Genomic DNA, 17,129 nt, shown 5'->3' on the forward strand with positions numbered 1-17,129 from the left:
TATTCTTGCCAGGGAAATGCCATGGACAGAAGAGCCCGGGCAGGTTCAGAGAGGCTCGGCACCTGCCACGTGGGAGGAGGGCAGGGCCGGGACCACGGGGTGGAAGCGACAGGGCCATCCATCGGAACCATCCAGGAGGAGAAAGCTGCCTTGGGGGTCGTGACCACCCCACCATGTGAGATAATGCAAGCAGAGGGTGGGTGGCCGCCGGGTCTGGATGTCTTAGCAGGAACTGATGCTGCAGATGGGGAGCTGGGGTAAATGGCCCCAATACTTCGAGCCTTTTATTGATCCTTTTCTTTTGTTTTTTAGCCACACCATGTACCTTGAGTGGTCTTTTAGTCCCCCAACCAGGGACTGAAGCCACGCTCCCTGCAGTGAAAGCATGGAGTCCTAACCCCTGGACCACCAGGGAATTTCCTTTCATCGACCGATTTAACAAGTATTTGGTACTTGCCTAGTGGTCCAGTGGCTAAGAGTGGATGCTCCCAGTGCAGGGGCCCCGGGTTCAATCCCTGGTCAAGGAGCTGGATCCCACATGCCAGAACTAAAAGATCCTGCATGCCACAACTAGGACCTGGTGCAGCCCAGTAAATTAAAAAAAAAAAAAAAATTTCCTGAGGGCCTACTATGGACCAGACGGTGGCCTTGGCTCTTCACTCATCCTGCCAGAAAGGTCCCCAGAAGACATCCCCTTGACCCTGTGTCCCCCTCTAGATGCCACCTTCCCTTAAGAGAGTCTACACCTGCCTTGTCCCCCACCTCCCCTCCCACTTGCCTCCAACCCCTGCCTTTGGGCTCCTCCTCCCTCCCCACTTCCACCCCAGCCTCACCCCTGCCCTGACTCTGCTCTTTCCAAGGTCACTTGGCTCCCTCACTGCCAAATCCAACAACCACTTTGCAGTGCTCCCGGGGCCTTTGGACCTCTTTCTTTAAAAAAAAAAAAAAATTAAAAAAATATTTATTTGGCTTTGCTGGGTCTTAGTTGCCACACGTGGAATCTTTAGTTGCGGCCTGTGAGAGATCTAGTTCCCTGACCAAGGATTGAACTTGGGCCCCCTGTATTGGGAGTGTAGACTCTTAACCCCTGGACCAGCAGGGAAGTCCCCTGGACTTCCTTTATGAATCACTCTTTTCCTGCAAATCCCAGGCTCTCCTTCCTCCCCGCTGGCAGTGACTTCCAGGCCCTGCTGTGGGAGCCTTTTCCCCCAGTTCCACCTCCAGTCCCTTCCTCAGCCCGCTTCCCTTCTCACTCTATGGGAAGCTCCCGGCCCTGCCATTGCCTCCGGCCTCTCAGCTGAGGGCTTATTTTCCTGTATCTGTGCTGCCCACCACAGCTCTGTTAACCTTGAAAGAGCCAAAACAGAGCTCAGCATCCCTAAGACTGCAGCTCACAGCCTTCACCCTCTAACCTGAACCTTTCCATGCTTCCCAAGCCCAGGAAGGGCACCACTATCCAGACACTTGGAAAACAGTTGTCTTCAGCTCTTCCCCACTCCCCACTGCCCTCTGGTCTGTTACCAAGGTCTGGCCAGTTTGCTGCAGGAAAATGGGGCATGTCCCAGGCTGGGATGAGCCTCTGGGTCAGACCACCAAGTGAGTGTCCTTGGCTTTGCACGGGAAAGAATTCAAGAGCACCCGGGTAAAGTGAAAGTAGGTTTATTGAGAGAGGTACACATTCCATCTGGAGTAGAAAATGGCAACCCACTCCAGTATTCTTCCCTGAAAAATCCCATGGACAGAGAAGCCTGCTGGGCTACAGCCCACGGGATAGGGCTGGACACGACTCAAGCATGCACACGTGTGTTCACGTGTGCACACATTCCCCAGGGAGCATGCGGTCTGCCTGGTCTGTCTCAGAAGGTGAGAGCGGCCTCGCGGCGGGGGTCAAGTGGGAAAATGAGAGCTCCCCCAGATCTGGGGTGGTTAGTTTTTTATGGGCTGGGTGATTCCACAGGCCAACGAGTGGGAGGGTTACTCCAACTGTTTGGGGGGAAAGGGTAGAGATTTCCGGGAATTGGGCTACCCGCCCACTTCACGGCTTGGGTGAGTCCGTCATGCAGCATATGGTAACCTATCTCAAAGAGTGAGCTGTACTGTGAGGTTCCAGGCCCGCTGGAAGTTAGTTAAATCTTCTGCCATCTTGAGTCTAGTTGGTTTTTGTTGTATCCTCAGTGGCTATGTCGTCTTTTGAATGGTTGTACCCTGCCCCCTTCCCTCTTGTCTCTAGTTGATCTTGTAAGTATCCATCGCCATGGCCACGGCCCTGGTCTGACAAACATCACTTTTACACATAGACTCCTGCATTAGCCTCTGGTATCCCTTGCAGCTAGAACGCCAACTTAAATGTACATTTTAATAAGTTGGGCCTTTTCAAAACCTTCTTGAGCAGGTCTAGTCCAGGCCAATTATATCAGAATACCTGGCTGTGGGAAGGAGACATAAGCATCTTTTTTAAAAAAGTGATTCCAGTATGTATTCAAGGTTAACAACCGCTGTAATAGAGTCTGTGAGCTACAAATAGCCTACGTCTGGGGTTCAAGTTAATTTAAATCGTTGGTTCTTACACTGCAGTGGGCATCAGAATCACCTAATAAGCCTGTTAAAATACCGATTGCTGAGACTTGCCTTGTGGGCCAGTGGCGAAGATTCCGCAGTCCCAATGCAGGGGGTCCTGGGTTTGATTCCTGGTCAGGGAACTAGATCCCACATACCACAGCAAAAAAGATCCCATACATGGTGACTAAGATCCAGCAAAGCTAAATAAAAAAACAAAAACAAAAAATAAGTATTAAAAAAATTAACAGCTTGCTGGGCCCCCACCTCTGGAGTGTCTGAGTCAGCAGATGGTGGGTGAAGTCTAAGAATCTGCATTTCTAATGATGCTGGTCCAGGGCCCACACATTGAGAACCACTACTTAGAGAACCACTACTTAAACGATGAGGAAATGTATCATTTTACCTGACAGAGAGGCCAGGGGTAGGAAGGGAGGCACCAAGAAAGGCCAGGTGGAGCTTCAGTTGCAAAGTGAAGTTGGGCTTCCATTGCTTCTCTGGCTCTTGCTCGCCTCTGATGAGACCAGGTTTCTAGCAGATGTTCAAGGTGCCTTGTGACTGACCCTGCTACCCCTCCAGCCATACCTTTGCTCATGCCTTACTTTCCCTCCTAGAATTCCCTTTTATCCTGTTTCACCTGTTCTAAATGCCCACCCTTGAGGGTACAGCTGAATTTCACTGCCCTTCTGAACCCATCAGCTGACCTCTCTCCCTGATCTGCCCAGTTTTCCCCCATTCTGCTTTGTGTCACCAGTTGTCCTTCTGAGGGTTGGTTTTGGATTCCAGTTGGGCTGTAGGGCACTTGGGGGTAAAAACAAGGCTGTTACCACAGCCCCGTGGCAAGGTCGGATGGATAAAGATCTTGGAGTGTAGCAGACCCTAGTTGGACTCTGGGTTTGATTCCTGGCTTCCTTGTTGATGTAGGGTAAGTTACTTGACCAGAGCCTAGGGTTTTTTGGGGGGTCTGGTTAAAGTTATTTCTTAGCATCCTCTGTCTTAGAGGATCAACTGAGTTCATGATGTCAAAGAATCCTGTACTCTCAACTGAACCAGAGCCCTATTCCTGCTTCTCCTTGTCCCCCACATCAATACATTAGTGTCACAGACCTGCAGGTGTCCCCAGGTTCACTTTTCATCTGTGTCACCTCTGGAAAATCACTTAGTGAGCATCTCCTAGAGCATTAGTCCCCTAATCTGTGGGATGGGAATGTGAGAAGATTCAAAGAAACGCAAGCTCCTGGATCAACAAATGTCATCAGCAAAATGCTTGGTGAATGAAATTCTTAAAAGTACCGCATTGTCTCTCGGTGGTGGAGAAAGTAGTTCAGGACTGGGCCTTTGGTTATAAACAGCAAATAAAGGAGGAAAGGCCCCAGAATGCTCTGGACACCTCCCTTTTGGCCCTCCCCACCCCACTGCCCACAGCTGAGTCAATGCCAGCTTCTCCCCTTCTCCCCTCACCAAGGACAAAAGGGAAGGAAATGAGGCCACTTCATTTGCTCTCTGAGTGGATCTGTTTCCTCACCCGAGGTTGTGGGTGCGTCTGTCTGTCCCCTAGTCTCTGCAGCAGCCTCTGTGCTTGGAGGGTCCTTCTAGAGCCAGAGGGCCCACACTGCCAGGATAGGCTCCCTGGTGGCCAGGGAAACGTTTGAATCTGGCAGCCCTGACTCTGGTACTTCCACTTGTTCTGAGTTGTGGGCCTGGGAGGCCCATGGAGCACACTTGTTTATAGGAACATTCCGTCTAAAGTGGGTCTGGTCTATCATTAGTCTTTCAGAATATCTTGTGTGTGTGTGCGTGCATGTGTGGGTGACTAAATTCTGCCAACTTCCTGGTTTTTGATATTGCACTACAGTTATGTTGCCACTGGGGGAACCTGGGGGAAGAGTCGATGGACTTTCCTGTTCTTTTTTTTTTTTTCAACTCCTTTTGTGTCTATAATTCAAAATTTAAAGTGTGTTGTTAAAAATATTTCCAGGGACTTCCCTGGTGGTCCAGTGGCTAAGACTCCACACTCCTAATGAAGGGGGCCTGGGTTCGATCCCTGGTCAGGGAACTAGATCCCACACGGTGCAATTAAAGATCCCCCAAGCTGCAAATAAGACATGGAACAGCCAAATTAAAAAAAAATCTTTTCAGCTTCCTTTCTACCATCAGCCCACCCCCGAGTCCAGGCTCTTATCACCTCCGTCTTGGACTCTTGCAACCATCTCTTGGCTTTCCTTCTATCTGTTTGGTCTTGGCACACACTAGTCCATCCATAGAATCTCCAATATAACCAATTTTGACCTATCTCACCCTGGAATGACTAGCAGAGGCTAGTTTGCTGGGCTGAACTAGCACTCAAGGCCCTCAAACACCTTTCCAATCTTGTTGTTTAGCTGCCGAGTTGCGTCCGACTCTTTTGCCACCCCACAGACTGTAGCCTGCCAGGCTCCTCTGTCCATGGGATTTCCCAGGCAAGAATACTGAAGTGGACTGGTATTTCCTTCTCCAGGGGATCTTACCGACCCAGGGATCACACCTGCATCTCCTGCATTGGCAGGCAGATTCTTTACCACTGAGCCACCTGGGAAGCTTCCAATTTTACCTGCTACTTTTTTTTTCTTGCCTGCATCGCCTGGTTTGCCAGATCTTAGTTACCAGACCAGGGATCCAACCCAGGACCCCTGCGATGGAAATATGAAGTCTTAACCACTGGCCTGCCAGGGAATTCCCTTACCGGCTTTTTATTTTACTCATACCCTGCCTCCACACAGCATCCTCCTGCTCAAGTCTTTGCTGAGGCTGTGCCACCCACTAATTCCAAAACTACCGTTTCCCTTCTCCATTAACAGTAAACTTTCATCTGAATTTCCCAATACTAAGTTGAGCTATTTCAAATCCTGAAAGATGATGCTGTGAAAGTGCTGCACTCAATATGCCAGCAAATTTGGAAAACTCAGCAGTGGTCACAGGACTGGGAAAGGTCAGTTTTCATTCCAATCCCAAAGAAAGGCAATGCCAAAGAATGCTCAAACTACCACACAATTGCACTCATCTCACATGCTAGGAAAGTAATGCTCAAAATTGTCCAAGCCAGGCTTCAGCAATACGTGAACCGTGAACTTCCTGATGTTCAAGCTGGATTTAGAAAAGGCAGAGGAACCAGAGATCAAATTGCCAACATCCGCTGGATCATGGAAAAAGCAAGAGAGTTCCAGAAAAACATCTATTTCTGCTTTATTGACTATGCCAAAGCCTTTGACTGTGTGGATCACAATAAACTGTGGAAAATTCTGAGAGATGGGGATACCAGACCACCTGACCTGCCTCTTGAGAAATCTGTATGCAGGTCAGGAAGCCACAGTTAGAACTGGACATGGAACAACAGACTGGTTCCAAATAGGAAAAGGCATTCGTCAAGGCTGTATATTGTCACCCTGCTTATTTAACTTATATGCAGAGTACATCATGAGAAACGCTGGACTGGAAGAAACACAAGCTGGAATCAAGATTGCCGGGAGAAATATCAATCACCTCAGATATGCAGATGATACCACCCTTATGGCAGAAAGTGAAGAGGAACTAAAAAGCCTCTTGATGAAAGTGAAAGAGGAGAGTGAAAAAGTTGGCTTAAAGCTCAACATTCAGAAAATGAAGCTCATGGCATCCGGTCCCATCACTTCATGGGAAATAGATGGGGAAACAGTGGAAACAGTGTCAGACTTTTATTTTGGGGGGCTCCAAAATCACTGCAGATGGTGATTACAGCCATGAAATTAAAAGACGCTTCCTCCTTGGAAGAAAAGTTATGACCAACATAGATAGCATATTCAAAAGCAGAGACATTACTTTGCCGACTAAGGTCCGTCTAGTCAAGGCTATGGTTTTTCCAGTAGTCACGTATGGATGTGAGAGTTGGACTGTGAAGAAGGCTGAGCACTGAAGAATTGATGCTTTTGAACTGTGGTGTTGGAGAAGACTCTTGAGAGTCCCTTGGACTACAAGGAGATCAGCCCTGGGATTTCTTTGGAAGGAATGATGTTAAAGCTGAAACTCCAGTACTTTGGCCACCTCATGCGAAGAGTTGACTCCTTGGAAAAGACTCTGATGCTGGGAGGGATTGGGGGCAGGAGGAGAAGGGGACGACAGAGGATGAGATGGCTGGATGGCATCACTGACTGGATGGACATGAATCTGAGTGAACTCCGGGAGGTGGTGATGGACAGGGAGGCCTGGCGTGCTGCGATTCATGGCGTCGCAAAGAGTCGGACACGACTGAGCGACTGAACTTAACTGAACTGAACTGAAGACTTTCCCACCTGTTGAACGGGAGTAATAATTGGACCCTTGCCTCCTTGAAAGGATCCAGTGTGATGACGGCTGGAATAATGCCTTTACTAACGATTATCAGTAAAGTAGCCCAGCGAAGGCCTGAGCCTGGACTGCGCGCACTACATTACTGACCCCGCAACGCTCCAGCGGCCACGCAGCCTCAAAGCCCAGGCCCCGCCCTTCCGGGAGCCCAATGATCATGGCCCCGCCCCTGGAGACTCACCAAAGACCAGGCCACGCCCCTCGGGACGCACCAACGGCGGGGCCCCGCCCCGTGTGCGTGCGCGGCCCCGTGAAGACGTGCAGGCGTCCGCCCCGCTGGAGGCTGAGGTGGCAGTGGCCCTACCGACATGGAGCTCCCGCAGATGCCGGAGCTGATGGGGCTGTCGCTGTTGCTCGGGCTGCTGGCCCTCGTGGCGACGGCTGCGGTAGCGCGGGGGTGGCTGCGCGCGGAGGAGGAGACGAGCGGCCAGTCCGCCGGTGAGTGTGGCGGGGACGGGTAGGAGCCACCCGCGAGACCTCGCTCCCCGGCCTCCTCGGGGGTCCGACCCACTGTTCGGGCCTGTGGGGGTGTCCGTGACCCGCCCTCCCCTCCTCAGTTTCTCCTCTTGTGACACGAGTTTCCCTTCCCTAGAGTAGGGGCCGCCTTGCCCGGCCCATCGCTCCCCTTTGGGGCGATCTGTTAGAACCTTTCCCGCGCGACTGTGCGCTCTCTCCGTGGCCGAGACCAAGCCCCTCTTCCCTCGGAGCACAGCTGAGAGGCCGTTCGGAAACTTTCCCGCGCGCTCCGTGTTCGTTATTTTATGAAAACGGGGAGGAAGGGACAGAGACCTCCATTTGTGAACGCTCTGGTCTACCGACATACAACATTTATTGAATACTACCTCCTGGAGGCTTTGGGGTCTTTTCCTTTGGGGAGTCCAGTGTCGGGTAAAAGAACATCTGAAAATGTAAGTGAAAAATACAGTGTCGTGGGTTTCATAGAAAGATCAGTATTAGAATACTCGTACTAGCTCAGTAGTAGTACTCCCACCGGTGGGCGGGGGTCAAGTAAAGAACCCTGAAGGTGGGGTCCTCAAGGATCGAAGTGTAAGGGTTTCCCAGGACGGCCAAGAGAAGGAGAATACTCCTGGCAGTAGCAATGTGCAGGAAGCCAAGGAGTCCTGAAACAGTGTTTGGTTTGACTGTGATGTGAGAGGAGAGGAGTGGGCTTGTTGGACAAGGCTGGAGAGGCAAGCAGAGGGCAGATTGGCCTTTGTAACAGTGGCCTCCGGAGTTTTCTTCCTGTAGGAATTGAGGAGCATCTGTAGTGACCTGACACATGCCCACTTTGCACCGGTCCTGATTCTCAATTAAATTAGCTATTTTACACAAAAATGACTGGCAGCCTTTTCAGCACAGGGGACGTGTTCAGCACATGTTGACTACCTCTCATTTTCCGGTTCTCTCTGGGATTCCCTCTGAGCCTTTTTTAGTGCTTGCTTTGGGTACTATGCATGTCACTTCGTATATATTATCTCACCCAGTTCTCAACTTTTCTTCTAGAACAGCCAAGGCCCAGAGCAATTAAGTAACTTAACCTGAGAGCAGCGCCAGCCGCTTCTGTAGTGCACATTATCCCTCACTTAGAGAGGCCTGGTTAAGAATCTGCTCTCCACTGGCCTTTCTGTGAACCCACTGAGCTGTGCCTGCCCAGAGAGGGCACCTTCTCTAATGTGCAGTGGGGTGCTGTATGGTTATGTTATATACACTAATAGCAAGCAGCCTCCCCAGGATCACTAGAGACATAGTCCATACCCAGGTCTGATTCCAAAGCTTCTGTTTTTTTCCCATGTATTCCTCTCTCTTCTCGAGGACGGGGTCATCTCTTGTGCCTCTCCACTCAATGCCTGGCCAGTCATCCGTGGTCACTGAGTGCTCACTGAGCGAGTAAATGGATAGTTGACCTGGCCCTTCCTTATAGGCCAAAAAGCAAACGGATGTCCACCTGACAAGTCCTTGAAATCCAAGAAGCAGAAACCGCAACAGCGGATTCGCAAGGAGAAGCCTCAGCAACACAACTTCACTCACCGCCTTCTGGCTGCAGCATTGAAGGTACACGGGTACCCAGGCACAGCCCTGCAGACTTCTCCTTTGTAGGATTCTGTGCGTGTTACAGATTTCTCTGCCTCTGACCCAGATCAGGGGGGACACCCTGTCCCATCTCCTCTCCTGACATCCCATCAGCAGCTTGCTGTTGATCTAAGCAACAGGGCCCCTGAGTCATGGTTGCATGGGTTTCCGCATTTGCCCAGGGGGTTCCTGTTCATACCTGCTGCTGCCCTTGCCCTAGAGCCACAGTGGGAACATAACTTGCATGGACTTCAGCAGCAATGGCAAATACCTGGCTACCTGTGCAGACGACCGTACCGTCCGCATCTGGAGCACAAAGGACTTCCTGCAGCGGGAGCACCGCAGCATGAGAGCCAACGTGGACCTGGACCATGCCATCCTGGTGCGCTTCAGCCCTGACTGCAGGTGGGACAGGATGGAGCCCCAGGTGTGCCTGCAGAAGCCCTGACCCAGGCCTAGGTCCTTCCCATACCTTGTTTGGGATACTGAGGGGGGTACCTAGCATCTTCCTTGTGCTGGCAGAAGGGAACATCTGCCACCACAAGGCAGAAGGGGACAGCTTGAACACTGTCTGAGGCTCCCTGGAGGGTTATGCAGCTACCTAACAAGGAAGTAGTGGAGAAGGCAATGGCAACCCACTCCAGTACTCTTGCCTGGGAAATCCCATGGACCAATGAGCCTGGTAGGCTACAGTCCATGGGGTTGCGAAGAGTCGGACACGACTGACGTGACTTAGCAGCAGCAGCAGCAATAAGGAGGTAGAGTGGGGAAAATCTGTTCCTATTTGGAAAGTACCAAAGCCTGATTGATTTCCAGATTAATCTTAGAAGCTCTCATGGTTTTCTAAACCCTAGAGAGAAGCTAAAGAAGCCAGAAGTATGAGAGTCCTAACCTTCTAAGGAGTTTTAAGAGATTCTGAATTAAGGGTTGTGAGGCTGAACTATAGGTCCTGAGAGGAGATCTTGATTTTCCTTAAAGCCTGCCTAGCATAGGACCTCACACACACAGGTCTCTGTGTCTGAAGGAGTGAGAGACTTGTCTGCTCCCTGTTTCTAGAGCATTCATCGTCTGGCTCGCTAATGGAGACACCCTCCGTGTCTTCAAGATGATAAAACGAGACGATGGGGGCTATACGTTCATGGCCACCCCAGAGGACTTTCCTAAAAAGCACAAGGCACCCATTGTCAACATTGGCATCGCTGACACAGGTGAGAGGCATTCAGAGGCTGGAGCTTGCCCCATGCAAGAGGGAATGGACTGTTATACTCACTGAATGAGTGAATGCAGCCTGAGAGGTGTGCCCAGTTCTGGTGTGACAAAAGGGACCTTGTTTGGGCTCCCCTGGAGTTCCTGGGAGCCATAGCAAGTCCCCAGGAGAGGCAGGTAATCACAGTCTTCAGTTATATCCTTGTCTTTGGTGACCCTTGGTGCGGGAGGGGAGCATGATATGAAGGGCAGCAGAGGCCTTCATAAGTCACTTGATCAGGTCATTGACCTCAGCTCATGTTACGCCCCCTCACCCCCAGGGAAGTTCATCATGACTGCTTCCAGTGACACAACCATCCTCATTTGGAATCTGAAAGGTCAGGTGCTGTCCACCATCAACACCAACCACATGAACAATACTTATGCTGCTATATCCCCTTGTAGCAGGTAAGGAAGAGGGGACTCTGGCATTGGATGTGGGCTGAGGTTGGCGCTGGGGGCTAGGGTGGAGAGAGAGTTGAGAGCCAGCTTCAAGTAGCAGAAGGAGCAGGCATGTGAAATCAGGACACCTGGATTCAAGTCCTTAGTTTCTACTTACTCATTTAAAGCATATAAAAGGTTGGGACAGGGGTACTATGTATCTTATAGCTGTAAGGATGAACTGACCTCATGTATAAAAGCACTTTTAAAAGACAGTGTTATTTAGATACACGATTATGAACTCTCAGGAAAGGAATTTAGTGGATCTTCAGGAAAAGCTGCCCTTACAATTAAGTTTTAAAGGAGCCTGGGTTGTCCGGCAGGTTTGTAGCCTCGTGTGGCTTCACCCCAGATGTAAAAGTTTGGGAAGTCTGCTTTGGGAAGAAAGGGGACTTCCAGGAGGTTGTGCGAGCCTTTGAACTGAAGGGCCACTCTGCAGCCGTGCACTTCTTCGCTTTCTCCAATGACTCCCGGAGGTGAGTGAATTCTCTGAATTCTTACCAGTTTCTTACCAAGACTCCCAGCCCCTCTTGGCAACCAGGAGCCTTCAGCCATTCTCTGCAGCAGCTGCGCGGGGTGGGGGGCGGGGGGGGGGCTTTCTGGCCCTCAGCAGGAAGTAGACACAGCAGTGGAGTTGGCTTCCCAGCTAGCATCCCCAAGTGCCGTCCCAGCACCCTCCCCTCCAGCGGGTGTGAGGCTAGAGCCCTGACTTTCCACGCTGCAGGATGGCCTCTGTCTCCAAGGACGGCACGTGGAAGCTGTGGGACACAGACGTGGAATACAAGAAGCAGCAGGACCCCTACTTGCTGAGGACAGGCCACTTTGAAGAAGCGAGCACTGTGCCATGCCGCCTGGCGCTCTCCCCTGATGCCCAGGTCTTGGCCTTGGCCAGTGGCAGCAGTATTCATCTCTACAACACCCGGAGGGGTGAGAAGGAGGAGAGCTTCGAGCAGGTCCACGGGGAGTGTATCAGTGACTTGTCCTTTGACATCACTGGCCGGCTTCTGGCCTCCTGTGGGGACCGAGCAGTGCGGCTCTTCCACAACACGCCTGGCTACCGGGCAGTGGTGGAGGAAATGCAGGCCCTCCTGAAGCGAGCCTCCAACGAAAGCACCCGTCAGAGGCTTCAGCAGCAGCTAACGCAGGCTCAGGAGGCCCTGAAGAACCTGGGGGCCTTGAAGAAATGACTCTGGGAGGAGGGACAGTAGGAAGGATCTGACCTCCTGCTGTCTCCACTGCTGCCGTTTCCCTGGTACTCTCCAGCTGGAAGCCTTGTGAAAGGAGTGTCCTGATTTTCCTAATGGCAGCTTCTCTCTCCTTTTCCCCATTGAAGCTATTCCAGCCTACTCAGATCTCTCTCTCCTCTTGCTGGTGATGACTCCTGGCCTACTTGACGACCTCCCAGGCTAATGACCAAGGTGCTTTTCTTTTTCCTAGGCCCAAGGGGTGGAGTCTGTCTTCACCAGGCACGGAGGAGAGTGGTAATTAGAAGAGAGAGAGCACATAGTCTTTGACCTTGGGACAACACACCCTGCTATACAAAGGAGCTTGTAATTGTGGAGGCAGAACCCAGGGAAGACCTGAGTGCTAACCAGCAGTCTTACAGGGGTGGAAGACAGATTCCTTATTCCAGAACTGGGGAGTGGCTCAGGGAAAGGCTGATCTTAACCCAGGCAAAGCGCCTAACTTCATCCAGAAGTAATTATGGGATTTCATTCTGTGCCTCAGTTTTCTTGTTTGTCAAATGGAGAATAATTATCTTTTGACCTCCTTCCTAGATTTGAAAGAAAAGTGGAAAAGAGTCATAATCTGTTGTCAAATATCATTTATTAACTACTGAGTAAAACTGGGACTCAAACAGGGCAGTTTGAATCTCTTGGGAAAGCTGTTTCTGGGATTTGATTGATTGTACATTTCATAGTTGCTTCTGCTTTAAGTTGGGTGGAGGAATCACAAAATCCCAAGATAGGGCTCTCCTCTTCCGGGAGGTTATATCCTGTTTGAGGAGAACTTTTCAGTTCATCCAACATTTGCTTGCCTATTCTGTGCCCAGTGCAGCATGGACACTGGAGATAAATATGAATAAGACATGATTTCTGCCATCGAAGAAGGCTGGTGGACAAGGGGTACACAGGTCTGTGAAGTGTTTTTTGTTAATCTGTTCACAGCTGGAGAAGGCTGTGGTAAAAGTCAAGGCAAGAGAGAAGACTGAATCAGGACGGAGGCAATGAGGTTGAAGGGATAGATTGAATAGATTGGGTATTAGAAGTTCATGTTTTTGGACTTTGAGGACTGCTTGGATGGGAGAGCTAAGGGAAATGAGGAATCTAGGAAGACTTGAGCCTCAGCAAAATTTATCCAAAATAAATTCTTCCCTCTCCCTAAAACTTGGACTTCCCCTAATCACCCCCAACTCATATAAATGTGAACAAATCACAGCATTGGCGTCATCCTCAGTTACTCCCTTTTCTACACTCCCTCTGCCCTACTACACGATTACCATCCACTCCACCAGAAACTTCTTTGGGTTACATGGCAGTAAATCCTGAATCCGTTACTCCTCTCCATCTCTTCTGATACCATCCTGGTCCTAGACACTGTCATCTACAGGGCCACTATAATGTAGCTTCCCCATTGGCCTTCCAGCTTCCTGGCTTGCCTCTGTTAAGTCACTCTTCTACATAGCAGAGTGGTCTCTGAAAAATGTAAAGCAGATCACAGCATTCCCAATGTAGAAACCCTCCCAAGACTCCCCATCACACTCGGAATAAAATCCAGAATTCTCACTGTGGCGTACAAGGTCCTGTGTAATCTGGGTTCTTCCTCCTGTGATCTTGTTACCACTCTCCCAGTTGTGCCATTCCTCCAACCAAGCCAAGTTATTTCCAGCTTCAAAGGGGACTTGTGCCTCTGTTCTTGCCTCTGCTTAGAAGCATTTTTTTTTCCCTTCTCTTGGCAGACTTGCCATGCTTGTCATAATTCAGTTCTCAGTTTCAGTTACACTTTAGAGACCCTCCCTGACCACTCAATCTGAAGTAGCCGTTTCCACCAGTCATACCACCTCCATCACATTAGCTCATTATATTTTAGTTTGCATTACTTAATGCTATCTGAAATTATTTTGTTTGGATATTTGTTGGCTTCAGGGGTGAATTGGGCCACAGTTGTCTGGATGAAAGACAATAGGAAAGGTGGGAACTGAAGTCATCTCTAGAGGGCCTTTGTCCTGGGTCAGGGGCAGGGGTGGCTGCAACTTAATATTCAGGAATCCAGCAGAAGTTGCCCATTTCAGAGAAGCCAGAAGTTGGCAATTATAAAAAGAAAAATATTAAGCACTGTAGGAATCAAACAAAACGCTAATGGCAGGATGGAGCCCAGCAGTCTCTCATTGGCAGCTTTTGGATTGCTCATTAAGCCACTGGAATGTGACTTGTCTGATTTGCTCTGTATCCCACACAAAGTGCCTGGAATAGAGTAAGCACTCAATAAATGTTGAACTCGAACCAGGGCAGCTAACAGAAACGTCAGAACCCTCTGTGCACTGCGGTTTGATGTTCCTAAGAATAGACTTCTGACTGACAATGCTGTGCACCTGGGTCCTGGTGAAACTTTGCTTTCTGACTGTCAGAAGAATGAGACTAAGACACTTTGCATTTCTGCTTGGGTCTGGCTTTACTCTCATTGCATATCCAGGAGGGGCAGTGATCGCAGAATGTTGAGTTACTGAAGTCAGAAGTCTTTGGTTCCAGTTTTGGCTGGGGCACTTATTGAACAGACACATCACTTCACCTCTCTGAGTTTGTTTCCTCATCTGTAAAATGGAAATAAATCTGGCCCTGCATGCCTTGCCAGGGCTATGAATTTCTAATAAAATGAATGAAAACACTACATGAGAGTCATTACAGAGATTTCCGGGGGACAGAAAACAGTTCCTCTCACTAAAGATGAGGCTGCTTCCTTTGTCAGCATGGTGAAAGTTACCTGGATATTCACGTAGCCCAGAGGCCACTGTTTTTTTTTGATAAAAAATTCTTGTGTGTGAAGGCAGTGTTAATACTATAATATTACTATTTCAATTTATATGGGTTTGAAAGTTTTCAGAATAAAAATTTGGGGAAATTAAAAAATGGTGGTATATAGATTACTTTTATCAGTCATTAAAAATAAGCTTAAAGTGCAAAAGTATACATCTGAAGGTCTGTTGATAGTCTTCATCAATTTCAGTTAAGGTAATAAGACTTGTCTTTAAAAGATGTTTTATAATTGGAGATTATAGCAGGTAAGTAGGAAACACATACTGTTGTGATGAGTTACCAGTGATGGTATGTTATATCATAGACCCAGCAGTGTCCCAAATTGGCCGTGTGTCTAGAAACTTAGTAATTTGGGATTCATGTTCTCTACAAAATTCCAGAAATATGAGTCTTCCAGGTGAGCATGCCTTGGTTTCAGCACACAGCTCTTGAGACTGAGGCTTACTGATGACACAAGTTGGCACTGCAGAATCAGCCACAGAAACTGAAAGCATGATTCATAAACACAAACCTGGGAAGGCCTTGAGACTGTGACTGTATGAAGCTTGCTTTCTTCAAGCTTCCAGTTCTGATCCCAGAGTTCAGGGCAGTAGGAAAATGAGCATGATCTCCAGTCGCTTTCTGTTCAGTAGACATACCCAGTCTAAGTGTGTTTGCGTTTTCTTGTTCATGTTGATAGTGGCCCACATTGAGTGCTAAGCCTTCAATCCCTACTATCTCACTATTGTTCTTGCCTCAGGAAACAACCCTATCTTAGTGTTTATCTGGTGAACTACCACCTCCCTGAATCTCTATCTGTACAATTTATAGAGGATAGGCCTTGACCCTCCATGAAAGGTGAAAGTGTTAGTCGCTCAGTCATGTCCAGCTCTTTGCAACGCCATGGACTGCAGCACGCCAGGCTTCTCTGTCCATGGAATTCTCCAGGCAAGAATGGTAGGCATATAACCAATCAGCAAACTCCTGGACTTTGCTGGACTTTAGAAAAAAGTGAAAATATGTTTAGTTTTCTGCTAGGATTGCTTAATAAGTAGGATGTAAAGTTGTTAACTGTGTAGTCCTGCCCAAGAATGAACCAACACAGGAAAGCAGCCAAAGAGACCGCAAGCTGAGGATGCTTCTTGTTTCAGCTGCTGGATCCAGACACACCTGAGGTTGCCACCGCTGGACACTAAGTTACTAAGAGCCAAGAAAGTCCTGTGTGTGATTGTCAATTTGAATTGGGATAGTCTTGCAACTGAGAGAGCCTTGACATCAGTATTATTAGGGAGTCTAATTGCCCACCACACATAACCAATAAAAGGCTTGCCCAGATCTTTGAGTTTAGGCCTATCTAGGAACTCAGTCGGAGAAGGCAATAGCACCCCACTCCAGTACTCTTGCCTGGAAAATCCCATGGGCGGAGGAGCCTGGTAGGCTGCAGTCCATGGGATCATGAAGAGACAGACACGACTAAACGACTTCACTTTCACTTTTCACTGTCATGCATTGGAGAAGGAAATGGCAACCCACTCCAGTGTTCTTGCCTGGTGGACTGGCGTCTATGGGGTCACACAGAGTCGGACATGAATGAAGCAGCTTAGCGGGTACTCAAATACTTTCACACAATAAAATACATTCCTTTAACCAACGTGTAAAGCCAGAGATAAGAATACAGATGGAGACCCACATGCTGTCCAAGTTTTACTGTTATAAATTAAGGTGAGCACCAATATGTGCTATCCTCCAACCTTGATACAGCAGCCTGGAAGGCCATGTTCAAATTTAGAATTCTCAGACTCAGGTCTGTGCCACAGTGTGTTGTCAAAGGTGACCATCCCATAATCAAGGGCACTCTCCTTTTCCCACCGGGTTCTTTTCCACATTGCAAGGGACATCCCAGCCCACACCTCATATGCCATCATATCCCTGCGAGACAAACACCCACCCCTTGGCCACCAACCACTCAGGCCTCAGGTTTTGCACCATGGCAGTGCCACCTCTGTGAGGATGGACCCAGAGGAAAGGCTCGTACAAGCCCTTGAAGCAGGCTTGCATCTGTTTGGACAGGGAGTCCAGGGTTTGGTGGATGGGATGGCAGCCGTTTGCACCAGGTGGTCACATCTCCCTGGTCTTGCAACTGTGCCTCGTGGGGAGGGGCATGGGAGGGCAGGGCCAGGATGGGTCCCTCTGGAGGAGTCGTCTTGCCCACATCTGACACTGTTAACCATTCTCATTCTGTTGACCACACTTCATCTTTTCCCTGCAATTTCAAGTTCACTAAGCTAAACTCTTCTTAACACATCAGAAATGAAAAACAGTATTTTATTGTGAGTTCCTGAACATTCAGCCAGGTATATATCAAAATTTTTCTTTTCTTTTTTTTTAATGGCCACTCCACATATCATGTGGGATCTTAGTTCCCCAACCAGTGATCAGACCCAC

The 17,129-nt window shown here is 49.2% G+C and overlaps 1 protein-coding gene across 5 annotated transcripts; it reads left to right on the top strand.

The window, feature by feature from the left end:
* The first annotated feature begins 7,125 nt into the window (after positions 1 to 7,125).
* Positions 7,126 to 14,559, top strand: TBL2 (transducin beta like 2). 5 transcript variants are annotated; one of them, XM_069571062.1, is made up of 7 exons: positions 7,126 to 7,353; positions 8,837 to 8,967; positions 9,206 to 9,390; positions 10,042 to 10,193; positions 10,512 to 10,638; positions 10,995 to 11,147; positions 11,396 to 14,559. In XM_069571062.1, the coding sequence occupies exons 1-7, from the start codon at positions 7,224 to 7,226 to the stop codon at positions 11,856 to 11,858; spliced, it is 1,341 nt and encodes a 446-aa protein (XP_069427163.1). In that variant the 5' UTR covers positions 7,126 to 7,223; the 3' UTR covers positions 11,859 to 14,559. The 5 variants fall into 5 exon arrangements, with proteins under 5 accessions (XP_069427163.1, XP_069427165.1, XP_069427167.1 ...); XM_069571064.1 differs by having other exon boundaries at positions 7,145 to 7,353; positions 9,244 to 9,390; XM_069571066.1 differs by having other exon boundaries at positions 7,156 to 7,353; positions 9,244 to 9,367.
* The last annotated feature ends 2,570 nt before the right edge of the window (positions 14,560 to 17,129 follow it).

Source organism: Ovis canadensis, chromosome 24 (genome assembly GCF_042477335.2).
Source record: "Ovis canadensis isolate MfBH-ARS-UI-01 breed Bighorn chromosome 24, ARS-UI_OviCan_v2, whole genome shotgun sequence".
Taxonomy (NCBI): Eukaryota; Metazoa; Chordata; class Mammalia; order Artiodactyla; family Bovidae; genus Ovis; species Ovis canadensis.

Excerpts from the sequence above, each read along its gene's own strand:
- TBL2 (XM_069571062.1), top strand. The coding sequence starts at position 7,224 with ATGGAGCTCCCGCAGATGCCGGAGCTGATGGGGCTGTCGCTGTTGCTC. Across the intron at positions 10,639-10,994 it reads GCTATATCCCCTTGTAGCAG|GTTTGTAGCCTCGTGTGGCT; the intron begins GTAAGGAAGAGG and ends GTTGTCCGGCAG. Across the intron at positions 11,148-11,395 it reads TTCTCCAATGACTCCCGGAG|GATGGCCTCTGTCTCCAAGG; the intron begins GTGAGTGAATTC and ends TCCACGCTGCAG.